This window comes from Chionomys nivalis, chromosome 24, assembly GCF_950005125.1.
Source record: "Chionomys nivalis chromosome 24, mChiNiv1.1, whole genome shotgun sequence".
NCBI lineage: Eukaryota > Metazoa > Chordata > Mammalia > Rodentia > Cricetidae > Chionomys > Chionomys nivalis.
In genome coordinates, this window is record NC_080109.1 from 21,681,803 (window position 1) to 21,708,740 (window position 26,938).

General features: G+C 45.6%; 1 protein-coding gene across 7 annotated transcripts; it reads right to left on the reverse strand.

Annotated features, from left to right (window-relative positions):
* Window positions 1–1,422: 1,422 nt before the first annotated feature.
* Window positions 1,423–26,587, reverse strand: Spart (spartin). 7 transcript variants are annotated; one of them, XM_057757202.1, is made up of 10 exons: window positions 26,462–26,567; window positions 23,274–23,365; window positions 20,988–21,871; window positions 17,775–17,972; window positions 15,309–15,485; window positions 13,633–13,756; window positions 10,794–10,988; window positions 10,222–10,380; window positions 9,996–10,086; window positions 1,423–3,294 (listed from the first exon to the last, which is right to left on the reverse strand). In XM_057757202.1, exons 3-10 carry the CDS (start codon window positions 21,867–21,869, stop codon window positions 3,027–3,029), a joined length of 2,094 nt encoding a protein of 697 aa, XP_057613185.1. In that variant the 5' UTR covers window positions 21,870–21,871; window positions 23,274–23,365; window positions 26,462–26,567; the 3' UTR covers window positions 1,423–3,026. The 7 variants fall into 7 exon arrangements, with proteins under 7 accessions (XP_057613185.1, XP_057613186.1, XP_057613187.1 ...); XM_057757203.1 differs by lacking the exon at window positions 26,462–26,567 and adding an exon at window positions 26,145–26,386; XM_057757204.1 differs by lacking the exon at window positions 23,274–23,365 and having other exon boundaries at window positions 26,462–26,587.
* Window positions 26,588–26,938: the final 351 nt, after the last annotated feature.

Sequence of the window (26,938 nt, forward strand, 5' to 3'; positions counted from 1 at the left end):
TTCTCCTCTCTAATGGGGCAAGCTCTTCCTGTGAAGACAGCTGAGCCTGCTCCATTGCAGGTCTTATTGTTATCACGAAAGGGCTCATGACCGACATCAGAGTCGGCATATGACCCCTGTCCCAACTGTGCGGCTTCCAGGGACCTTGCCCAGTCCCTCGGTGTTCTCAGCACCATCTCTATACTCACATGGTAGACTCTTCAGAGAGGCATGCCATGTGGCATGAAATGAGGAAGATAGATGCGCCACCCTAGGGTTCCCAAGGATCTCCACTCTCAGGTGGCTTGGCTTTGGTTGCCTGTCACCCATTGCTGGGGACATGTCGTCACCACTATAGTAAGGTGGCACACCATTCCACATCACACGGGAAAGGTAGCTCTAATGGGATTGCCCCTGCAGACCCTCCAGTCTCACAGGGACCAGCCTCAGCTGTGTACCCCAGCACTCACTTCAGGGGCCACATAACACCCCCTCCCCATCTTCCTTGGTTCTGCCAAGTCCCTTTAGGGGTGCCAATTGTGAGGCAGGACTTTTCTTGGGGAAATTGCCTATTTCCCCACATAGGACACAAACACCAACACCATACTAAAGGAAGACAATTGTCCAGTGAGTCAGAGAGGTCACTAAGGTTGCTGATCGAAGTCTATGTGAAGAGTTGCAAATAGATACTCGGTCTAAATACCTGGTTCCCGACAAAGCTCTGAGAACCCTTGGAGTCACAGAATATTGTTGTTGACTCATAATTCCCCTTTAAGCATACCTGAGGAGTTCAATGTCACCTAGATGATGGGGTGGTTGTCATACCTAGGCACGTAGTGAGAAAGCTGGGACTTTTGGCCCTGTCCTTCGAGTGTTCAGTCTTACGGGGAATAAATACAAGACTGGGACTGAGCTAATCTGCAACAGCCAACAATTTAATTATGCCTGCGCAACCGGCCTCCTTAAGATCTTGAGTGGTAAAGTTTGGTGAGTAGATTCACAAGTCTGAAGTGTGGTTTGCTTCAACTCTGTCGAGATGAAGAGTCATCTTCAGTCTAAGTCAGGAGGTCGGCACACTGTCTGTAAAGGGGTCAGTACTTTCAGTCTGGGGCCCGATATTCTTATGACAGCTGGTGCATTGAAAAAAGTAGCCATAGCAAATGTGTAGACAAATGAGTGTAACTGCCCCCGTAAAAATTTGTTTTTGGAAACAAGTGGCCAGTTGGATCTGGTCAGTGGACCACACTTGCACGTCTCTGGTCTAAGGTGGCTTTAAATCAAGACCCTAATACTTGCAGTTCTGTTTCTGAAACAAATGCAGAGACTGATGGGACAGTGTTTAACAATCCATTTCAACAACCACTACAGCCTATGAGAAAAAAAAAATCCCCATCTGTTCTGAATTCCTGAAATACGAGCCCAATAAATATTCTGAGGCCCAGCCATTCAGAGATCATTTTATTCTCAAAGCACATTCATTAACCAATTAATGAAATCTAAAGGTAGTCAACTACAGGTTCAGCAATGATTACAATAGACATAACTATATAAACCAATATCAACCTTTAAAAGTCAACAAAATAACAAAATAACCATGGAGTATTTAATTATATATTTGTAGCTTAAAGAATATCATCAAACGTCTATCCTGCCTTCTGCTGAAGCGGGAACTACCCACCAAAGGGTTCCATATTCTTTACCTTGATAGGAATAGGTTCCTCCCTTTAAAATCACTTACTGGCTTTTAGTATAAACTCTAATGACTGAGTGAAATATATTACTATCAGTAAATACAATGTTTATGTTTTACCTTCTGCAAATTTAGGAAACATTTACAGAAGCAGGTATGGAAATGAGATTTCTTAAAGCCACCAACAAATAGAATACCAATCATACTTCAGAACTTCCTAGTCTGCACCACACCCCTCCCAAGGCTTGGGAACGCGGGGGGAGAGGGGGTAAAAACACCATAAGAGTCAGAAGTTCAGGAAGACTGGCTGAATGACATCTGGATACAACAGGGCTCCAACACTCACCACTGGGGCTGCCTCCACAACATAAACTACCCAACACCCCAGCATGGAACTGGCAGGGTCTCACAAACCCCCAGCCCTAGCTGAGGAGCTACTGACAGACAGTTAATGGCTCTGGGGACAAAGAGTCGGTTTTCTTTAGAGGTGTGGTCCCTGGCAGATGCTCCGGTGCATGGCCCCAGCCCATGAGCACTGGGCAGCACAGAAGAGACTACTCCGTGGGTTATTTAAAAGATACGAGTGTGAAGTTGGGAGGAGAGGTGAGGGTGGGCCTAGGAGGAGTTAGGGGAGAATATAATCAAAACAGTTTCCTCCATGTGCAAAATCCTCAAAGAATTAATACAAATCATTCTCTCAAAAAATTGCATACTCTCAATCCTAAAGACTTGAAGAAACCTTTTCTTTGGGTTAAATCAAAAGGCCATTTTGGTTCCTAGCAGAGAGGAGGTGACGTTGCAGACGGCACTTCACGGCCAGGCTCCTTCCTGTGTGAGAAAGACTTCTAATATGTTATCTGAGAACACGCTTTAAGATCATGGTTTTATTTAGCTTATATGCTGAAAATTCTGTTGGGTATCTCAAAGGTCCATAATTAGTGCAAAAAAGAGGCACTGACGTTAGGTCACTCATTCCCAGCATAAAGAGAATTCATGTGGCTGTGAACATCGTTTGTACAGTTTCTGACGTTGCTTTATGAAGGCATCACATATAAAAATAGATTGACATTAGGTTTAAGTAACATATATTATAAGCTTTATTTTAACTGCAAAAATATTTGAGCCACATTTAAGGGAAAATAAACTCACTGAGACTATAAACTGCATATTTCTAGAGGCCAGATGTAAGAATACTGATTATTTTTCTTGTGAGTGGATACATGCCCCAAGTTTCTGACAGTCATTTTGTAGGAATGAACACACAGAAAACACTGCTCCTTGTGTGGAGAATCCACGTCTGCTGTCTCCCACACTCCATCTGGTAAGGCTTTGGTATAGGTCACTCCCAGAACTCCTGTTATTTATCTTTCTTCTTTGTTCCTTTCTCCTCTTCCTCCTCCTGCTTTTCTGTGTTTCCACCCACATCTGCGCTTGCTCCTCCCTGGCTTTCCTTCTGAGAGCCGTGAATGATCTGGTAGTCCTCAAGGAGCTTGTGCCCCGTCTGCTTTGCGGTTCTCTTCACCATGGCTTTGATGCCGATGTTGTCAATATTGTAGGCGGTGAGGCCAACGTTGATAGCGGAGTCCACCGCGTTGTGTGTAGCTTCTCCTGCATTGTGCCCATACCTTTGAAAAAACAAAAAGGGCAAGAATGGCATAATATTTTTGAAAACATCCTCCTAAAATCAGGAGCGATTGTGTTATATGTCTTCTGTGCCATTCTTGAAAGCAAAACTGAAAATGGTTTCAATTTAGTTAATAAGTGAAGACATGGGAGAGAATAAAAACCACAATTACAAAGCTGCCCTTTTAGCAAAAAAAAAAAGTGTGTGCGAAGATAAAAGACTACAACAGTAATAAAAAAAAAATGGTGAAAAATCCCTAAACATAAATTAAAACAAACATTGTTAATCATCTGTTTAAATCTCTGCTTCACTTCTCAAAGTAACAAATGTAGATGCTCCTTAATCCAGCATCTACAGGACAACTAACCTTCGGCATCACAAATGCCCTTAAACCATGAGCATCTAAGGAACACAGAACCTCAGGCATCACAAATGCCCTTAAACTATGAGCATCTATCTACAGCACACCGAACCTCAGGCATCACAAATGCCCTTTAACTCATGAGCATCTAAGGAACACAGAACCTCAGGCATCACAAATGCTCCTTAACCCACAAGCATTTGATTTGCCTTTAAGCAGAGATCCTGTGACATTCTCTGGGCACACCACTCCACTGCCAATTGACTGGCCATCTGCTGTCTTTAGAACCTGTGAAATACACTGGACCTCTGCTGTTAGGTCTGTCCGTCCAGACATGTCATGACTTGATGCCTCACGTGCCTTGAGCAGTCCCTGCTATTTTCTTAGTTCTAACCTGCTTTGATGACCCATGCACCCTGCCTCACTGACAACCAATTCTATCTGACGGCCCTTTCTTCCTCCATAGCTCACTGTTGTCTATACACCATAGGATGTATTAATGGCAATTGTTAACATCTTTGTTTATCTCACTAAATATAAACCCCACTACAGAGAAAAATCTTTGCTTTGTTCATAAATGTATCCTATGCTTCTGAGCGCCTGGCATCCAGTAAGTGTTTCATGAATGAATGATATGATTACTTGTGGCATTATCTCCCCCAACTCCTCCTCCCAGCCCTCCTTCCTGCATGGACCAAGCTTACTGCAAGCTCAACCCTTTTGCCTCTGCCTTTCATTGTTGGCATTACAGGCAGGTACCATTATGCCTGACTTGTCTCAGATTCTTCACCCAGCATGCAACAGGTCACCGTACAGTCAACTGCACACCCATGTTGATCACTGCTTTTTACGTAGTCAAGTGACAGAATCACCTGGGTGAGCATTACTGGATGAATGGAAAAAGAAAACTGAATGAATAAAAGAAAACCAGTGAGCTATGCACACGATCCAGCTAACTCAGCAACAAGGAAGTGAAACATCATTAGAAGGGAAGTGAGCAGAACCATGTTCAGTGAGAGAAGCCAGTGTCACACAGACCACTGCCGGATTGTTTCTCTTACACATGAAATCTGAAGTGGGTGGAAAATTCGAGAGTAAAAAGTAGAGTCTATTCGGGATATGAGAGAAGAAAAGGGGGACAGAAAGGGCAATATAGGTGTGCATCATATACATACATGGATATGTCATAATGAAATTTACTATTGTGCACAATTAATATAGAGCAATGAAAAATGCATAGTAAAATACATAAGAAATTATAAAAGTATACACAAGTACTTAATATTGACGATGCTGGTAAGTCTTTAACACTGCAGCTCTGAGGAACTAATCTGAACACTACAAGGACGCCACAATGCTCCTCCCCTTTGTACTTTTACCCTTACCCTGGTGACAGACTTTTAAAGCTTTGCTGATCCACAAAGCCCTGCCTATACAACAACCAAAGCCAAGGTTCAAATCCCCTACACAGGAAATCTCACGGAGAGAGCTGTCACCTCTGGACTTAGTACATTTATTCATCATGTGTGTGAGGAGGTTAGGGTCAGTTGTCTTCTTCCACTGTGCAGCCCCGAGCGCAGGTGGCCAGGCTTGGCTCTGAGGACCAGCAACTGACATCTTAGACAAACACTGATCTGCTTTTTGCTTAAGGAATCTACTGCCAGCCCTCCTGACCAGAACAGACTTGCAACACCCTGGCTTTTCCAACCCAGTGCTGTCAGTCTAAAGCCACCTATCTTACTGTGGCTTAGGTGGCTCCCCCAACCTTTCCTCAGCAGGGAATTAGTAATTACAAACAACAGAACCCACAGTCAGTCGAATCTTATCTCAGAATCACCCTGGAATGTGGACTTCCTTATTAGACACAAGCAGAAAAGCTTCCTGAAACTGCTTTCTGCGACCCTCAGCATCGCGAAGGGTTGGCTGCCTTGTAGAAGACACACCACAGCCGAGGGAGTTCTCAGCGGATCCACCAGCTAAGACTCAAACACCACAGCCGAGGGAGTTCTCAGAGGATCCACCAGCTAAGACTCAAACACCACAGCCGAGGGAGTTCTCAGCGGATCCACCAGCTATGGTTCAATAAAAAAATGAAGTGTGGGCTTCAGCATGGAAAAGTGACCATAACCCTCTGGCAATGATAAGCAGGAAGTCTTTAAAGCCAAGTCTGAGACGATGAAAAGACAGTAGAACATTTCCTGGAGGACACTTCCCATCACCGTGGGGGCCACACAGAAAAGGTGCTGTCTTCAAGAGCAAGAAATCATCAGAAGCATAAATGCCCATCTCCGAATAGCTGGAACACTCACTCCTGCTCTGCAGCTGGATACCTCACAGAACAGGATATTTCTGTGTGCAATGCACTTCTAAAAGCTACAATGTTCTTGATGTGTTAAATGAGTGTCTTTGTCTCTTGACTGTTGTTCTTCAAACTGCGAGAACTGCTACACTGTGGGAGACTCACCAACAGTGTCCTGAGTTCCATCCCCGGCATCAAATGAACCAAGGTCCAGATCTTAAAGGTATTTTTTAAGTGTCAAATACAATATAAGTCAGCAAAGTAACGGCTACTCAAAACATACACTGTGTTCCTTCATCAAGAGCAAAACCTGACCAACACAAGAGAAGGCAGCGCTCTGCACCTGATCATATCAGCATGGCTCTAGAACACCCAAGTCAACTCTGATTCCTTTTAGGAAACTGACAAACTTAAACCTGTCACTCACAAAATGAAAAATGATGGGGAGAATGAAGGCCCTGGAAATCATGTTCAAGAAACCAGAGTCCTCACATAAGAAAAAACAAGAGACAGGGACTACGGGGCTGTTTAAGTATCTGTACAGATCTGTATGCAACAGAGGAGACAGACTAATTCCTGCATGGACGTCATGCAGATCTGGCTTCAGAAACTATGGCATCTGTCACTGGAGTTAATTCCCCACTTATACAAATTTAAGGGGTATTTAAATCAAATTTTACTCTAAAGCCAATACAATCTAGTGACATCTGAGAGTAAAATTCTTCTAGTAAAATACTGTTAGTTATTTTTCCATAACTGGATAAAAATAAAATTTTACCAGGAGAAACTACAGGCAAACCAAACCTGCTGCAGCAACATCATCCTCCTTAACAAGGCAGAAAGGGGCCAAGGAGCCTCTGATGCTCTAGAGGTTAAGCTGGAGCGAGGATTATCTAGTGGGCAGCTGCTGCGGATGGACTCTGCACTGGCTGCGCATGGCTTTCCAGTATTCCTGTATGTCTCCACCTGCCTAAATCTAAAGAACAGTGAGACCAAAGTATTAAAGTAACAGACAAAAAAAAGTCTAACTAGTCACCTAAAAGATTCGGTATCCCTACCCCCTCCCACCAAGGTCAGCAAACACCAGGTAAGAGAGCTCATCTAAAGCATTTGTTTTCCTCCCAGGCCTGATGCATATGATTTAGGCAGATTTAAAACTCTGTGGGAGAGTAGCGCCTTCCACAGGCAGCGAGGACACAGCTTCTTCATCACACTAAATCGGTAGACACCAAGAAATACTCATTCTGCCTTCTCCAGTGTCATCCGTGTAAGGTATAGAAAGTGTAGACTTAAACAAATAACTAATGAAATGAAGTGTTTACAAATAGCTTCTCTCCCATTCTGTCACTAGGCTGTTGCCGGCTCAGCCGACAGGTTTCATCAAAGATATTTTCTACTTCTGGGCCTTTATAGGTGCAAAATCTGGAATTCTGGGGCCAAATCCTCAATCTCCCATGGCCTCTTCCTTCTTCCCAAGACTCTAACTGCATAAGTGAAGCCACTGCTGATGAAATCGCTCCTCTGGTCACCAGGTCAATGCTGGGTAATTCTGCTTTATTTATTCACGCTGCGCATCTCTGGGGAAGAGAAGGAAACAACACCAACACACAGCACACAGGACTGCACTCACTCGGGACTGTGGCTAAAATACTATGGCTCCTAGCGAGAGGCACCATTGGGAGGTGAGGTCTTGTTGGAGTAGGACACTGAAGATGGGCTTCGGGGTTTCAGAAGCCCAAGGCAGGCCCAGTGTGACTCTCTCTCCCTGCTGCCTACTCTCAGGTAAAAACTCTCAGCTCCTTCTCCAGCACCCTGTCTGCCCTCATGCTGCCATGCTTCTGGCTGTGACAATGGCTTAGACCTCTGGACTCTAAGCAGCCTCAGTTGAATGCTTTCCTTTGTAAGAGTCGCTGTGGTCATGGTTTCCTCACAGCAATGAAACTTGTTCATACGCCAACCTCCTCACTAATAATCCACACATTTGTGGAGAAAATTTAACAAGCACCCTCACTTCCCAATATCTGTGCTAAGAAATGGTAATTATAATTCACTCTGTATTTGTTTTCAGCCAAGTAAACCTGACACCCAAGCTGTCGTGTTGCTTTGAATTAGAGGCATGCCCCACACTGAGAACAAACAATTTAGGATGGAAATTAAACTTAGTACTACCTAAGCTGAAAGCAATCTAAATAACGGCAGACTGATGGTTCCAGAAGCCAGTCCAGAACTTAAGAAGCTGTACGGACGGTGCACCAAGTGCAGGTGGCTCAGCACGCTTCCCCGAGTATAAGCAGAGTACAGACGTGATGACAGCTACTTGGTCTATACCACAGCTCCACCACTTGACTAGGAACGTAAACTCCAGCAAGCTCTTTAACTTCTAATGTTTTGGTTTCCTTCCAGTTTCCTTATAAAACTGCAATAGAAATGTTAAAATTAAATAACACATATGAGTAACCCTGAACACAGTACAAATACATTAAGTATGAACTCAAATATGCACATTTGCATGTACATGCGTGTGGAGGCCTCACCTATTCCTAGATCACTCAACACTTTATTAATTGAGGAAGATTATCTCGCTGAACCCAAAGATCTCCAATTCCATTTTGTCCCGGGAATCTGTCTCTGTACCCCCTTACAAGTGGCTGCCATGCCTGCCTGGCTTTGTGTCGGTTTGGGGGATCTTAACTCCAATTCTCCAGTTACTTGTAAGGCAAGAACTTTATCCACTGAGCTATCTCTCCAGCCCTACTGCTCCTTTTTTTTTTTCATAAATAAATAGTAAGATCCAAACTAATTTGAAGCTAATGAAACAACTCAGGTCCCACTAGATTTAATTTCTCTGATTCAGACAGAAGGCAGAAGAGAGCGAGCCCAAAGGAGCACGCCACACACATGTGAAACCTCGCACTGAAGTCCAGTTTTGTACAGTGCACACTGGCAAAAACCAAGTTCAAACAAAGAAGACACCCAAAAGCCAGCAACTTAAATTTGTTTTTTAATAACACTGCTAAAGTATTTGTTTCTCAGTATTTGGAACCAGGTATATCCCGCCACCTTTGGCATAGTTTAAACTAGTAGCCGTTGCGTGCACAGTTGACTCCTTCCTTTCACTGGCTCGACTGCTTTCCCTCGACTCCACAAGTGCTGACCATAACAAAACCCAATGCTGACACCACAGTCCTGTGAGTGACTTCCCCTTTCATGGTTTCTCTAAAGCAGCCAGCCTATCCCACCTGCCCCAAAGGCCCATGGACCTCAATAAAGCCACAGGTCCTCTTTCTTCTCCTCTTTGGCATGCCTGTCCTCCTGGTGCCCGCCCCCTGGCTGAGGACCCTGCTGCCTGCACACAAGGTGGGGTTCTGGAGTAAAGAGCTCTGCCTTCCTGTGCTTCCCTGTGCCGTTCCCACTGTGTCTCACCAGTCAAGAACTGAAAACAGATCTGAGGGGCTTCCGGTGACAAAGACACTGGCTATGAGTTGGATGCAAGCTTTAGGTCACCTGCTAAGGTGAAGGGGTCGGGGAGTCTAACAGCAACTAAGCAGGGCACACTGAAGTCAACTCTCTCCAGGGATCTCAAAGCCAAAGGAGGAGATCATGCCACCAACTATCAGATAAGCTGTGCAAATCTATTTCTGTCCTGTCTACTGACCGTGTGAAACAGACGGCGTCTCTAGTTCAATATAAATGTGCAGTGGGGAACCATGACTCGGGAGTCACGGCGCTCTGATGAGCCAATGCTAATGCTGGGCCTCCAATCAAGTCTTTATTTTTTCCTTCAAGCAAACACTTCCGTCAAAATTATGTAGTCAAAAATTAAACATATTCTTTGCATTAATGAACATTTATAACAATTAGCAGCATAAATCAAAGCCACAGGAGTTCAATCAGCAGCAGACTAACATTCTTCCCTATTTAGGAAACAGTGAGTAAAAAGTACGCTCATCAGAAATTTAAGTAAGGACATAAATCTTAAGCGTCATGGATTGAGCTGATGATACAGGAGACTTATTTATCTTTAAAATGAAGCCACACTTACTTGTATCTGACAGTTTGTACGGTTTCTGCAGACACATTGCTGACGATGCATTTAGCCGCACACTCCAAGCCCTGCCAGACAGTTGAAAATCCTGTAAAGATATTTAAAAGTCAGTCTCACCTAAGGTATACAGCCTGCCTGAGTGTCTCAGGTAGCTCAGTGCCCTTCCAGAAACACAACAAAAATAAAAACAAAATAACAAAATAAACCCAGGGCTGTTTGTTACCTTGAACACTACTCGCTGCCACAACCATGGCACCATCCAGAGTGGACTTCCCATCTTTGTCTCTCTTAAGAGATTCTGGAACGAGTTTGCTTCCATGCTTCTTGACATGCGGAGCGAGCTCTTTGCCAACACAATTTGCTACTGTGCAGACACCATCAACTAACACAACCAGAGACAAAAGGCTCAGAGAAACTGCTCTCTTGATGTTACCACCTGCCTCACGCAAAGTTCTCAAACGACCATCCCTGACTGCTTTTCTGCATGACTGCTACTGTCTCTGTTAGCTGTTGCTGTATCTCTGGAAACCCTGCCTCTCGGACAGACTTCTGTTAGAAAAAAAAACATCCACTTTCATTTTTACTGAATTTAATGGAAATCCACTGAAGACTGGTGTGACTCTATAAAAACAAATCTTGGGGCTGTAATGCTAAAGTGTCACCCAGGGAGACAGAAGGACTACGCTGCTGGGCTGCATGTGTAACTGTGGGGGAAGGGAGCCACGTCATTCATACTTTTTCCCTGTGGAGCAATGGAGCCTCTGTAACCAGCCCAGAGGAAGCGCAGGCACTTACCCAGGAACTGGCTGACTTTCGCTGCCCCTCCAGTTGCCTGCTTCGCTATGTAGAGGCCCTTGGTGACAGCTGGGCTCACTTCCACCGGTTTTTCCTCTGGTTGGATGCGCTCTCGGAGTTTAGAAGCTCCTTTTTGGATGGCTTTGCCAGTAAACTCAGCACCTTTGACTAAACCCCAGCTCACCCAGGAAGCACCTTTTTCAAGGGAAATTTAAAATTGCAGCGATTATGGCTTGTTATGTCTTTAAATCCTTTAATAACACGAGCATAAAACAAGGTTCAGTAGTAGATCCTAATGGGCCATGGGCATGCCAACTGCATACCTACAGCTTCTTCCTGAAACAAATCTTATTTTTATTTTATGTGTTTGCCAGAATGTATGTGCACTACATGCATGCAGTACCCAAAGAGGCCAGAAGAGGGTGGAAGACTCCTTAAAACTGAAGTTATAGGTGTTTGAGAGTCACCATGAGGATACTGGGAATGAAACCCAGGTCCTCTGCAAAGTGGCCAGTGCTTTTAACCACTGAGCCATCTGTGGTCTGACTGAAGCCCTTTCTAACTAGGCCTTTTACTTAGGCCACACATCTTTCTGGACCAGAATCCTATATTACTCTGGGCTGGTATAACAATATGCAGGAATCTGCTGCTGATCACACCTTTCTATGATCGAATCCTAATGTTGACTCCTAAATTGAGGTCATTAAGGCTGGAGGAAGGAGGCACTCTTGCCCTTTCTACCACCTTACTTTAGGCAACACTGGTCCTAATGAAATCCTGAGAAAAACAATTCAAGCCAGAAACCAAAACACCTGGTTTCTGAAGACTCTTGCCTGCTTTAGACCCAAGCATTAACTGGGTGGGGACTGTGTTCTCTCAGTCCTGTGCTCTGCTGAACCTAATGTCAGGAGCACGAGCACCCAGGATAAGTCAGGAGCAGCCTGGCCTGCAGCTGTCTCTGGGGTGTGGGCCACCCTCGGCTTTACTAATGCTTCCCACAGCCTGAACTAGAAAAGTTGTTGCCACCGAGACATCAAGAAGGCAGAGCCTTGTGTAGGGGGAGAGAGGTCTTCAGCCAGAGGACAATGTGTGTGTGTGTAGGTGGGGGCTGGAGAAATACAAAGAAGCAAGAGGAGCACCCTCCTCCTCCCAGAAGCTTGCAGTTTACATCTCCTCTACGCCAGCTCTAGAACATAAAGCTCCTAAACACATTCGTTCTCTCCAGATCCAGATCTGTGGCAGGAAACAGTGCGTGGCCACATGACAACCACAGCTATTTATTCAGAGCAGCAACAGCTCAGAGCAGGTTGCAGTGACTAATCAGAGAGCTTTCTTTTTCTGCTCTCCCTCCAGGACCAGCTACCACCCTGGTGAGGAGAGTCCAGAAGGAACAAAGGCCTGAGGACGGCCATCCTGAGATGGGGTGGGAACAGACAGTCAGCAGTTAAGAGAATGCTGCTCTTCTAAAAGGCCTGAGTTTGTTCCTAGCGCCCATGCCTGGTAACTTAGGACAACTCCAACTCTAGCTCCAGACCTGTTGCCTTCTTGTGGCCTCCAAGAATACTGAGCATGCACATGTACACGCACGTGCGCACGCACACACACAAACACACACACACAAAGTGTGTTTCTAGAGTTCCTGACCTAGAGGTTGAAAAGTGAAAAGTCTGGGAAAAAATGTAAAGCTGAATTTGGGAAAGTTAAAACAGACAGAATGCCTGACAAAATCAGGAGCAGGGGGTGGGGGGAAGGGAGGGTGGAAGGGAAAGAGGAGGGGCAAGGAGAACTTGAGGGAATAGGATAGTCCAGATGGAGGAAGGACAGAGATGAGAGCAAGTAAAGAGATATCTTGATTGAGGAAGTCATTATGGGATTAGCAAGAAACCTGGCTCTAGAGAAATTCCCAGGAATCCACAAGGATGACCCAGGCTAAGACCCCCCATCATCCTGAAGCCCATCAAATTATTAGTTGTGTGAATGCAGGACAGTTATCTGTGGCCTGAAGGCTGCGTGAGGTCAGGATGCTGGTGGGAGATACTGTGGACCTAACAGACAGGCCCTTAGGTCAAGCATTATTACCTCAAAGGGAAGTATAGGGCCCTAGCCCCTGAGGCTGCTGCTCCCCATTTCTCATCTTCTCCTGTTCTGGCAGTCTTATGAGAGAGTACCCACCCAGGGACTGCTGCCTCCTGAGCCACAAGACAGCCTTTTTGCTTTACAAAGGTCTCTGGTATTTTGCCATAGCAGCAGAAAGCTACTACACTTTTAAATATGAATGAGAAATTTTTCACTCTCTTGAAAAGGAAGCCATCTTGGACTTTGCTGCTGTAACAAACACTGCAAAATTGCAGTTGATAAGCAGCAGAGATTTGTTTCTTGGAAAGCCAGTACTGGGGTGCTGGTGAGGAACTCCTGATGGCACCGGAAGCAGGGCAGCCTCCAGGGCCCCTTCAATGAAGAACCAATCTCAATCACAAAGGCTCCTTCCTCAGAACCCAGTGGCTATTCAAAGACCTCACCTTCTATTTTGTGATTTTGGGGATTGCTGCTTCAACATGGGGATCTTAGAGGGCATGAACCCCAGAACATGACACTGGGGGAAGGGGAGAAAGGATGAGAACACACGACAAAGGACATGATTTATGCTCACATCTCTGATAGCTGAGGGATCCCTGGAAGAACACTCTTACACAGCAATGTGCTGCCTTCTCAGAAGCCCCGCCCTTCCACCTGTCAGTCAGTATTTCTAATCTGTTATTTAATATATAAAAATCCATAAGCAACACTTTTACTGGTTCAAGGTTTGACCCCATGGGGGCTGACGAACAGCTCTGGGTACCTGACAGGATGTTGTGGGCCACTTTCTCGCTCCATTCAGGCAGTTCTTTCGACTTTTCTTCGGAACTTGGCTCACAGGGCACAATCTGACTCAAATTAACTTCTTCACTTGGAGTATCTTTAGTCTAAACAGTAAAAATGGTTCAAAATGTAAAGGTTAGTGAAATACAAAGGAAAGGAACCGAAACATTATATAACAGACTGTCAATAAACACTAGCTGAGGCGAGGGAAAGCATTCACCTTGTTAATAAAAAGAGAAAACCAGAATTGCCACAAAACTGAAATGGCTCTGGTCTTAAACAAGCTCCCATTGATGAGCTCTAGGTAGAAATACAACTCCAACACAGCATCTACTAAATCAGAGTCAAGCTAACCATGACCTCCTCCCACCAGCTCGTGACCTGTGTCACACAGCCATCACCCCTCAAAGTTGCACGTCTATGGTACTGTCAGGGTAAAAGATTAGATAACTCCGCCAGTAAGGAAGGATGTATCTAAGTGAACTAGCTTTGGTAGAAGAAAATGCTCAATTTGACACCTGAATATCTAGCTACACAATGGCCTGCCATCCCACTTAAATGGAAACACCAGTACACCAGCTCTTCACAAACAGCGTCAAAGGGTTTGGTCAAGTTCATCCGTTCTAAGAACCCAGAAGCAGGGTAACCACAGACCTCAGAGTGCTATAAAATAGCTGGAAAGAACAAAGATTTTTCGTGCACGGATTACAAAGAACGTGGCTTTAAAAAAGATAAGAGGATTGTGGAATTTAAACACACACACACACACAAAACAACTCCCCAAAACAAAACAACTCTTTATAGGAGAAGAACTACCTGTCAGTAAAACCCAAAGAAAATCTGTATCACTGGGGCCAATGTCTCCAACATATAAAAACTCTTGGAGACTGAGCAGAAAAAGATTAACGACCCAATAGTAAAAATGGATGTAGAAGAATAGATAGTACACAGAGTGCCTACCATCATCCAAAACAAAATGAATGTAAATTATAATATTCTGAAATATAATTTCTTGACTATCACATTGTTAAGATATATATATAATATATATATATATATATATATATATATATATATATATATATATATATATATATAAAAAAACTGGCCACCCACCCACTCTTGCCCAAGCCGTGAGGAAAGAAGTATGTAGCTCCCCTGTCTGCATGGGATCCAGTGGATCCTGAAGTCACAAGGCAATGCTCAGTTCCGCAAATATTAGGAAATATTACGACTAAGCTTTTCCATACATGTGATATATAATCTATATGATAAAATTTAATTTGAAATTATCAACAAGAAATAATACATAGAATAATTAAGATATGTTTTACAAAAGCAAAAGCAGAATGATTTTTTTCTTCACAATTTCACAGAAAATCCATTCTCCATTTATTTATTATTTATTAGGGGAAGGAGCGCAAATCCAGAGCAAGCTCTTAGCCAACAAGCAGAGGAAGCATTAAAAAAAAAAAGTATGTGGTCCTTAGTGTAAAAATAAAAAGCTTTTGAAATACTGAAGGAGACACAAAGTCTTAAAGCAGTGTGAGCAGAAATGCTTGGCAGCCCTGTTTGGGACTCTGACAGTCTGTGACCTGCTGTTGTGGCGGATGACAGTCACACTGGGAGCACACTCCCGCTGTCTCATTAACTTGCCTTTTTCCCACGCTTTCCTTTATGGCGAGCATCCTTGCTGCCTTGCTCTACTGAAGAATCTGAAGAACCCGACTGCCTGATATCGGTGCCAGAAGCTTCCTTCCGTGGCTCAGAGGGGTGTCTTGTTCTCCCAGGGATCTGGAATTCATCTTCTCCTTCTGCTCTATTCCAGTTTGCCTGGAGCATAAAGGACTGGGCTTAGCTCAGCTGGTCTTTGCAGGACATTCCTCTGGGTACACTACACCATGTGCTCATGACACACATGTTCAAACACCAGTGTCTGAGTGCATAGATAACTACTGCTGCTGCTACTCCTTGTGTGTGCAGCCATGTGTGCTCATGCCATGAAGCACATGTGACAGTCACAGGGCAGTCTTGGGTGCTGGTCCTCACCTTCACACCATTGGCGTTTTAAAGGGTCCCCTGCACGCCATTTGGCCAGGCACATCTTGGATTCCTGGAGATCTTCCTGCCTCTGCTTCCCTAGCTGGACAGGGCTGTGCTGGGATTACAAATGCCAGTGCACTGTGTACAGCTTTTAGCAGTTCTGGAATCCACTGTCGTGAGCCTTGAGAACAGGTGCTCTGCCCTCTGAGCCACAACCTAGACCTTGCTTTCTCCTGTCTACACTGCTCTCACCTCCTTACCAAACATTAACCCTCTGGAGTTTCTTGGGTTATATAAGATGGCAGATGGCTGACAGGGAAGTTCAAAAGAAAAAGTTTTAAAAGCAACCATTAGCAGGTATTCATGTGAGTTACCTTGAAATGGATTCTGCTACTTTGGGATCTAATTAATGCAATAATAAACGTGAGGATATACAGAAAGTTGAGGATGTATTCAAAGGCAAGGAATGAACAAAGCTCATGTATAAGTGCACTGTACTGCTGGAAGGGGTCAAGTGTCTCATTGCAAGCCACAGGCATTGTGATGGCACATGCTCTGCTGGACGAGCAAAAGCTTAAATGTAAAAATCAGAGCAGATACTTGTAGCTTACAGCTGACACTCTGCAACAGCACAGAAGCGAAAATAAAATAGAGCCAAAGAGCAAAATAACAGAGAGTAGCATTCTGCAACCCTGGAGTCTCCTTAGGTCCTTCCCTGAAGCCTGCCAGCGAGGACCCACAGAGGGGAGGGCAAAGGTGTCCTTCACTAGGCCTGTGAGCACCTACACGTGACCACAGTGAGCATGATGGTTACTCTTGTCAGCCTCGTGGGATTTAAAGCACCATGGGAGTCAATCTCTGGGCACATCTGGGAGGCATTATTGAACCATGCTAATGGAGGCAGGAAGATCCACTCTAGGCAGCGCCATCCCATGAGCTGGGGTCCTGACCGAATAAAAAGGGCAGAGGGGTCTGAACACCAGCGTTCATCTCCCTCTGTTCCTGGCTGGAGATATACAGGACCAGCTGCCTTGCGCTCCTGCTGCCATGCACAGCCCTGGAAGGTTATATCCTCCAAGAGTGAGCCAAAATCAACCTTCCCTTCCGTGAGTCTCTCTGTCCGGTGTTTTGTTGCAGCAAAAAGTGACTAAAACAGCAAGTGAGCAGTAAAGCTGGGTGTGGCCAGATCCACTCACCCACGTTCCAGTCTTCACACACGCCTTCCTGTGGACACACAGGCAGTGACGTACTACACAGAGGCTGTGTGTTATGTCAGCACTGTTAAGTTACTGTGCACACGCACACACACAGGCACACATGCACACACTCATGCGGGCACACACACATCTACACAGAGGCTGTATGTGATGTCATCACTGATTAGGTTACTGCCCCCCACACACACACACGCACCCACACTACCCAGCTATCCTTAGCTTCTCCTGTCCCTGCTCACGGCACCTGCCACTAACACAGTTTAACAGGTTAATGAAAGAACCCAATACCTGGTGAGTGAAGGAAAACAAAAGATTACACTGCCGTGCTGTCAACTGAATCTAGCTGCAAGTAACCGCCAACACTCATCATTTTTAGAAAAGAAACTTTACCACACATACTTAGCTTAACTCCTTGGGACCATGTATCATGTTTTATTTGGCCTTCATTCACCATAAGAATATTGTGTCGACCAAAATCTCTCTCAAATACCATTTATACAGCTTGTATGTCCAAGTCTACTAAAGCGGAATTAATGTTCAGAGTTTAACACCGCTGTAAACAGTGGTGAAATAGGCACAATCCACGGGCATGACCACCTGCTAGCTGTCAAATGAGAGTTTCAGTTCCCACCACTGCCCAGTGACGTGGACATTATCACTGACCCCGTATGAGAAAATTACAAGCAGAGTAGGCTGGTAACAGCTAGGCTAACAGCTACCACACAGTGAATTTAACTCCAGCGCCTACAATCTGCACAACCAGTGGCAGACAACTCTCATCTCCCTGAAGCTTGTTACGGGTCTTTGGAAGTACATCTTTGGTGCTCACGCTTATGTCAGTTTACCTAGGAATCCGGGTTACCTGGAGCCGAAGGTCAGACATCTGCCTCAGCAGATCCTCAAACAACTCTCTGTCATCTTCTGGGAGCTCAGATGACAGAACAACCCCTACGAAGCACCCTGCGGCTTGTAACATGGTGTCTGGAAACATGTAGGCTCCCGCGGTGCACTTCAGAACTGGAGACCTATCAGGAACTAGAGGGTACAACCAGTCACACACCTGAAAGAGTTGGGGAGAACAGGCCGTCAGTGAGGGGATCACCATGAAATTGCTACATTAAACGCAAACCTGTCAAGGTTTGGTGCCGTTTAGGGTTTATAGACCCACCATCAGCAAGCCTCATAAATAAACTGTCCTCTACCTTGGTCTTCCTGCATTAAAAACCTCTATAAACACCCTGCTAACAGTCTTCCTGTGGCCTTAGGGCTCCTGAGTTTGACTGAAGATGATGCTAGCTTTAGATAAAAAAAAATGGTTAATACAAACCGAGGGCTGATTATTCTAATTAGCTCCCTTTAGAACATGAAATGACTTTCTAGTACAGTACTGATGCTATCCACTTAATCCTTACAGCATCCTCTCAAACCGGCTGGTCCTTTTCACTGTTAACTGGCAAATAGAAGGATAAAATTGTCATATCAACAGGGCAACCAGTAATGTTCTGGTTAAACATATTACATCCTCAGAAACCTATCATTTCTTTATAGTGAAGACGCAAATCTTTTCTTGAAGCACGGTATTTATGCTCCACAAGCACAGCTGGGCATTCCTTACTCAGTGTCCACTGATTAACCCTCTCCTCTCCTCTCACCCCATCCACACACCTTGGTTTCCAGCAGCCATCGTTCCACTCTTGGCCTTTAGACCAGGTGGCTCTTGGCTCTCTGTGTCTGGCTAGTCTCACTGAACAGAATGGCCTCCAGTTTGTGAGCGCAGTTCCGGATCACAAACATGTACCACGGTTTCTTCATTCATTAATCCCCGTGAACAACTAGGTCATTTCCATTGTGAAAATAGTCTGCCATAGTCATTTTACGACAAAAGCAGAGGCACAGCCAGGGCACTTAAGTTCTCAGCACTGACAACCAGAAAGTGCAGCTTGCATCTAAGCACATTCTTTAGACACACGGTTTAGGTTTTGTTTTGCCAAGTGTCCAGGGAACCTCATGTGACAGACACAGAGCAGAACATTGCATGCCATTGGGGACTGAGACTAAAGCCAAATGATACTGCGGTACCACCTGGGGAGGTCAGTTTTTCCCAACACTCAGACTTAAGTTCATATCCTGGCTATCCAAATCAGAATTCCTAAATGTATTCCTCTGTCATGTATTTCACTCTCTAGCAACTGAAGTATAAATGTCCCAACCTTAGAACACCATCCACCATAAAGAAACCCAAGGGATCGATCGAGGGATCATTCGATAGATCAATCTACTGAAACGAAAGGATCTCGGACACATCGCCCCCTGCTGACCAGCAGAAGATAAATGCACAAAGATTACACACTCAAGGTTGACTCCTGGAGAGGGCCTGACAAACATTTTCAAATTTTGTTAATAGATTTTCTTCTCTATCTCAGAATTCATCAATTTTGACTATAGTAAAATTCAAGTAGATTAGAACAAAGCTGATTACAGTGTTTTCTAAAGTATGGTGTGACGCCAGGGAACTCAGAAACCTAAACAACAACTCAGTAGGTACTTATCTAATGTGTATTAGAAAATCTGCTTATTGAACATAACCCTACTCTCATGTCCTAAACAGATTAACAATGATTTTTAGAGCATAGGAGATTTTACTTAATTTCTAACTGATAGCTGTGATTTTTGTTGGTTTTTTTTTTTTAGGATAAATATATTCAATAGACACTCATTAACTCTTCAGAACACTGCTACAAATAGCTAATATGTGAATGACAGTCAATTAATGAAACGTGGGGTGCAATTCTACTTTTTATTTCAGACTCAAAAGCAATGTATGTAAAATGTTAAGAACCAAATTGAATCAAGTAAGAAAGACAAACTGCTGGTGGAACCGGAGCATCTTCTCAGCTGAGATCCGGCAGCCAAGGGCCGGCCATCTTTCTGATGCTCTCTTCCTGCACCTCTGGAGCCAAGGACCCAGAGAGCTCTTAGGCCCCATGACTATGCAACACTGTGGCCAGACCAGCAGAAACTCTCTACAGCCCCTCCCTAACCTCAGTTTTGAACCTGCTCTTGTTAACCCTAAGGCTTCCTTCTTAAGATAACAGTCAATGCCTCTTGTTTAGTAATGAATCTTTCAACTGTGCCCCAAGAATGTTTTCCACATCTCTGATTAGCTTCCAACCATTGTTAAGCTTGGCTTCCACAAGAACAAGGGCAAAGCAGCATGAGGACTGCAGGCAGCCAGTGCCTAGTTCTATTATCTTATCTGGCTCTGGGCACAGGCAACCGCTTTGTTTAAACAGTGATGTCTCTTCAGCACAACCCCACTGAATGTACACCGCGTCCCGGTTTTCAAGAGCCCATCTCCCAGCACCTACATGCAACCCTTTCCCAGCAGATGGAGGCTGGACTGTACCCCACAGACCCCACTAAGCCCACAGCAATGCCCTGACACACGGTTTGCTTCTCATCAGTCTTTACTGTGGGACCATTCTAGTCATCCTAGCTGCAGTTCAGCCCTTTAGGCCAGGGCTTCGAGCCTCGCCTGACTGAGGTTTAGGGATGGATAATTTTCCTCCTGATGGGCTATGCTGTGTGGCCACTGAGCAGTTTCTCTGGCCGCTCTATTACACCAGGTAACTATCACTCTTCAGTTGTAATGAAAACACTTGCAGACACTGTCAAAAAAAGATCCCTCAAGGGGCAAAACCGCCCCTGGCAGAGTGGTTCTAGGCCAGTCCAGACCCCCAGGTGGGTCTTGATAACGTCTGTGGATATTTACAGGCATATATTAACATGATTCACATAAATTCCCTTTGATATTCAAGTAACTGCATTTCTTCTTCAGACAAAACATAGCTTTCTTAGGTCCTAAAGTCAATCAAAAATAAAACCAAAACCAGATTTTTTAACTTTAAAAAGAGGAAATGCCAGCACACACAAACATGGATGTATTCAGAACTCTGTAGATTCAACCTTTTGTCTTCTGCTCTTATTCTGGATGTGTTACAAACATCAACAAATGAAAATGAGGTACACTACCTGTTTCCAGGCTTATACTCACACATTGCTTCCAAGAGCTTACCTGGAGAAACCCAGGAGGGCGGTTCAGAACCGTATCCAGAGAATTATCCAAGAACCTCACGATGCGCAGGTACCCAGGGTATGATGGAGCACTAACCTCTCCCGCAGGGTTTACAAAAAAGATCTGCACTCCGTTTGGTATCAAAATCAGCTCGTCTGCATCGAGCCCCAAGGACTCGAGAGGGGGAGGCTGGGAATGGTTCCTATAGAAATCTTCTCCCACTGAGGAGATCTCCCCAGAGTCTGTTCCATAGGAAACAGTGTAGTGACCCTCAGCAGCCTGGGGGGTGTAGGCTGGGGGTGCTTCAGTGGGACAGCTGGGCGAAGGTAAGGGCCCAGCAGAAGGTGCAGCACCTGGCCCGGCGCCTGTGGCACCTGTGGCACCTGTGGCGCCTGTGGCGCCTGTGGCACCTGTGGCGCCTGTGGCGCCTGCGGCACCTGCACCAAAGACACTCCCATCTACTTCAGCAGGCTGGGGGGCTGAACTAACGGGATCTAGCTCTGGGGACTTCTTGCATGTATCTTTAGGAGGGAACTCTGGGTATAACTTGGGCACATCCTGAAGGTCGTTCCGTAGAGATGTGGCAAGGCCCTTCTCTAGGATCTCTAGCCTGGTGCGGACATTCTGAAGGGTTTCTTTCATCTTCTGCTGCATCTGTCTGGCGGACTCCCACGCAGGGCCTGAGCGCCCTGGCTCTGCGGCCGCGACACTGATGCCCCTAAGCAGGTGTCCTATTCCTTGCTTGTAGTAGTTCTTTGCTTCTTCCTTCTGCCCTAGCTCATCCGTGTTCAGCCCTTTATTAACAAACAAAAAGGCCTTCTCGTAGGCTTCCTTGATGATCTTAATTTCAGCAGGTTCTCCATTTCCCGGCTCTCGCTCCATCTCTGCAAGACAAGAAACATCGCCCGTCATTACCCAGTTAGCTTTTTGCATACATAGCCCTCTTTCCCACACGAATGTATTTCAAGGACAGGCCAGCCTGTTCACAACTGTACACCCAATCCTTCAGACAAAACATTCAGGATCAACTTTATAGTTGATAAATAAATGTGCCCAATCCTAAAATACTATAAAGGGGGCTAGAGAGGTGGATCCAAGTTTAGCTCCTAGCTCCAGGGGACCTCTTCCCAACACACTAACCCCAGGGCTGAGGAAGTGGATCCCTGGGGCTCACTGGCAGGCTAGTAGTCTACTTGGTCAGCTCCAGGAGAGTTCCAGATCCCATCTCAAACAAAAGAAAAACTAGGTGATGGTTCCAGAGGAAGAGCCCCGCCCACAGCTGACCTCAAAGGGGAAAAAAATCTGTAAGATAAAAGATAGGCATGTGCCCAAAAGGACACCCCTCCCTCCCCCCAAAATTAGCTTTTTAGAGATCACACACAGCTGGAAGGTAAACTCAGTGGAGAGAGAAAATGTTTATAAAGTTAGAGAAAATGCCCAGAATGGATAGCAATGAAATAAAAGGCTGAACAGGAAATTGCAATAAAATTAGAACTTTGTCTAAAAGGCCCCATGTGAAGGACAAAACGCTCTGAAATGCAGAATAGAGAAAATGCCGGGTGGAAAGAGTAGCGGGAGTAACAGATCAGATAAAAGAGGAAGCAGAAATCCCAGGCTTAAACCGTGCTGACAGAGGCCAGACAGCAGCCTTGGGGGACCCGATAGGGGTGTGAGGCAGACCTCAAGACAGTTACTTGCACAGCACAGTTAGTGGAATCCCAGGGCTGAAGATGGAATTCCCGAAGTAGTTCCAGAGTGAGAAAGCCAGAAGGGAAGACACTTCAGAAAGTATTCGGGAAATAAAAACCCGCAATTTCTGGTGTGTTTCTGGGCTTTAGGAAAGATTTATACAACCCTGGGAGAATTCAGGATTTAATTAGTAAAAATGAAAAATCAGAGATAAAAATCAAGACAATTATTAACTCCAGATAAAACATGCCAAACAAAATCCATAAAGTAATCAGGGTATATTCAGCTTCTCTTGGTGTCTAACATTGAAAATAGAGGATCTTGACGTAAGCAAAATGATGGAGCAAACCGTACTGAGGGAACAGGAAAACGGGTGGATGGAAAGTTGTGTGCCAGGATGAAGGCGCTAAAACCTCTAAGTGGGACTTGAGCTGCGATGCCCAAGACAAGCAGCAGTGTTAGCACACTGCTGAGAGCCACGGAGACACCAAGAACGGGGTCAGGAAACCCATCCGAGCGGCCTCTGGAAGGAAGCAGAGGGGCTGGCTTACAAGATATTTAATTTTTCATGTACGTGGTGAAAGGCGAGTTACTTACTTTACAGAATAAATACAAGCCTTGCCGCAGCAGCCTTGTCCGGGAGGATTACACTGCGGTCCACAAAATTAATTTTTATTTTCCAGGAACCACTAACAAAGTAAAAGAAAGAGGTGAAATTTCAATGATAGCTTTTATTTATCTAATACAACGAAGTTTATTCTGGCATGCATCAAAATGAGTTGTGGAGTATTTTCCTCCTTTGTGTTATGTCTTCCAAAGACAGCCTATGCTGTACTTCAAAGTCTATGTCCAATCCAACGTACCCCACAGCAAACGCTCAATGCCCACATGTGCTGGGCACTCTGGACTCTTACAGCTTCTCGGAACAGGAAAAAAAAATAGTCAAGGGGCAGAGAGTATCTCCACAGCTGTCTACACAATGAAGGGGCCACGGGCTTCAGTAGTCGGACTTCTCAGAAGTGAAAGACAGGCCCATAGCTGGTCCAGTCACAGCAACTTCATGGTAGTGGACAGAACACACTCAGCCCCCAGTTCAGGAACTATCACATACAAGTGGCCATATACAAACCTGTATTTGCCCTACCCCAGTGTTACTACTGAACTGAACCCAGCACTTCCCCTGGATCCTACCCCGCTGTCATTGCAATGCCACTTTCTCCTCCCAGAAGCCGCAGGACAAACGTTCTACAGTTCATTTTTCTAGGGCACAAGGAGGCATGGACTCTGAAGCGTACAAACTTCTAGCTAAGTCATCTACATAGTGCTGGGCCACATTTGTGGCTGGCTGTGTTGGGCTGCGTGTGGTTTCTGGGCAGCAGGCTGGGCTCATGTGCTTAGAGTAGAACCGAGAACTAAACAGAGGAAAACTGTCTACTATATGTCTTGAGAAGATTGAAAAGCTGTTAAGGATTTCATATGCTTCAATTCTCAAAGCCTGGAACCAGAAAGGTCTTGGAAGACCAATCTGAAGTTATAAAACAGTCCATTAGCTTGATAATAAAAAAATGGTGGACTTTTAACTTTTAAACATCTATTTCTTCTTATCTGTATGTGAACAAATCTGAGTATGAAATGTTGGCAGACACGTGCCCAGGCCTGGGGAGGTCAGAGGACAATGCTGGGTGCGTATCCTGGTCTTCTATCTGGTCTAAGACAGGGTCTTTTGTCCCCCACTCTGTCCCCACTCCACAGACAAGGCTAGCTTCCCAGGAGTCTCTTGTCCTCCCTTCCATCTCTCAGGAGGGGGGCTGGGATTACAGGTTTTGGGGGGATCTGAACTCAGGTCCTCAGGTTTAGCTCTTTACCCACTGAGTCATCTCTTCAGCCCACTTAAACATTCTAATAAAAGACTTAAGAGTCACCTTCTTCAAGCATAGCTATATGAACACTCATATGTGTGTGTATGTGGTTCATTTTGCACCAGCAGAAGTAAAATTCTGTTTCAAAATCCTTGGAAACTCGGCGCCATTCCATGACAGAAAAGGTAGCAAACAATGGTGCTTAAGGGAAATAGCAAGAGCAGTTCCAAGGCCAGCATGCCTGGTCTATTACAAAAGAGGGGAATGGGAAGGATTTGTCATTTAAATTATGTACTGGTAAATTACACGTAGACATTTCTAGGGCACAAAATCATAGTGCAGTCTGACTTTTGAACTATTTTGATCTTTTAAAGATGTTACTATTTTTAATTATGCACATGTGGAGAGGGGCAGGTGTGTGCACCTGAGTGTAGGTACCCAGAGGCACTGGATCCCCTGAAGCTAGAATTAGAGGCGGTTATAGCCCTGGGAACTGAACTTGGGTCCTCTGCAAGTGAAGTACCTGTTGCCTACTGAGCTCCATTACCTGATTTTTTTTAAAAAAATAAAATAAAATATGGAATGATGAAATAAAGCTAACTTACTCATCACCCCAGCTATATGACATTTAAAGAAAATGAAAAGAGCTGAGACTCAGTCTCAGTGCTGTGTACAGTAACTATTCCATGATCAACTGTTGTTGGCAGACAGAGCTGAGATCCCAAAACTACATCACCTACTCCTATCCCGGTAGAGAACATGGGGGACTGATACTCGGGGTGGGCGTCTAGTCGACTCCTGTACCATCCTAGCTAATACTTGGCTTGCTAGGGAACTGTGTGTTTCAGAGAGCACCATGCATGGGCAGCAATCCACGTTAGTACGTAAGTTTCCTGTTTCAAACAAGTCCTTCACAGCCATCAATGAAGACAGTCAGGAAAGAGCACGAACTAAGAGTAACTCCCTCGGAACTAGGAGCATTCTTCTACTGCCCTATTATTCGCCTAATAGCTTCAGTAAACTTTAAGACAGTTGCTAACTTCTTAGATAGCCGAGGGTCATTTTTACAAAGACAAAATTTATCTAATAAAAATTAGAAGGCAAGATCGTTAACGTATATATAATACAACACAGCAAACCTCAAGGGTCGTCAAGAAATATCACAACCATGGGAATAACGGAGCCAGCCGTACACTAACGCAATAAATAATGCAGCGTCAAAAAACCGTGCGCATTCCCAGAGAAAACTTTTCCCAGATACGAAGTTAGGCCGCAGGGGTCCTCGGACACGCTGGATGCCAGTAACCAGTGTGTTCCAATGACCAAAACCCCCCACGCCGTTCATTTCCAGTACTGTTGCTCCTAGGAGCTAGCTGCCCACCTTTAGGCTAGCTCTAGGCTCTGGGGAGCGAGAAAGCCAGCGGGGTTTGGAGAGAGAACTCTGGAGGACGCACACTAGGGATGAGCAGGGACAGGTATGGGAGAAATCACGCCGGGAACACGCAAGGATCAGGGATGGGAGGACCCACACCATGGATGACCGGGGACTCGGAGACTGGAGAACCAGGACCGAGGGATGCGCGAGGACCAGGGGTGGAAAGACCCGCACCAGGGATGCGCGGCGTCCTGGGGCGGGAGGATTTAGGACCTGAGCGCCGTTCCCGGGGCCAGCACTGTGGGAGGTGGAGGGAGGGCGAAGGCTCCTTCAGAACTAGCTGGAATACCCTCTGCAGGACTTCTGGAAACTTCTCCGGTTAGAAGGGCTTCCCTGAAAGATGCCGGCGTGGCGCGGGCCGCAGCCCCCCACAGCCTGCGGCGTAGCCCGGGTTAGTCCAGACTCACAAAGCCCCGCGTGACGCCCTCTGTGGCCGGCCCCGCCCACGCGTCACCACACCCGCGCCGAGCTGAGCTTTGGCCCACTCTGACCTTCCAGAAGGAGCACGGGACGCCAGCGGTCCGCTCCGAGCCCGACAGCCCACTGAGAGCGAGGGCACAGGCCTGACACCCTCCGGCCCCAGCCAGGCCCAGGCCACGTCGGACCGCGCCTGCGCACTCCCTACCGGCCGCCCCGGGGCCGCCGAAGGGACCCGGAGAGCGACGGGCGATGACAGCCGCTGGCCGCCAGGGGGAGCCCTGGGTCGAGCACTGAGGACCTGGAGACAAACGCTGGCTGGAGCCCAGGACCCTACCTGACCTGTCTGTCACCAGAGGTCTTAAATCTGTGACTCATAAAACTAGGCCTGGGTCTGGAGAGATGGATCAGCAGCGAAGATGTCATTATTTCTTATTTGAATCTATAATGCATAAAGAACACACCTCAATAACTTACAAAAGCAACAGTTAAAAGTGAATAAAGGATTTGAGTAGATATCTCCTCAGACAAGATATACAGACCACCAGAAA

What these genes read in the sequence shown, in the direction of transcription:
- Spart (XM_057757204.1), bottom strand. Translation starts at nt 21,869, where the DNA reads ATGGAGCGAGAGCCGGGAAATGGAGAACCTGCTGAAATTAAGATCATC. An exon ending in GGCCCACAACATCCTGTCAG is followed by an intron (nt 10,989 to 13,632) that starts GTACCCAGAGCT and finishes CCCTTGAAAAAG; the next exon opens with GTGCTTCCTGGGTGAGCTGG. An exon ending in GAAAGTCAGCCAGTTCCTGG is followed by an intron (nt 10,381 to 10,793) that starts GTAAGTGCCTGC and finishes TGGTTGTGTTAG; the next exon opens with TTGATGGTGTCTGCACAGTA.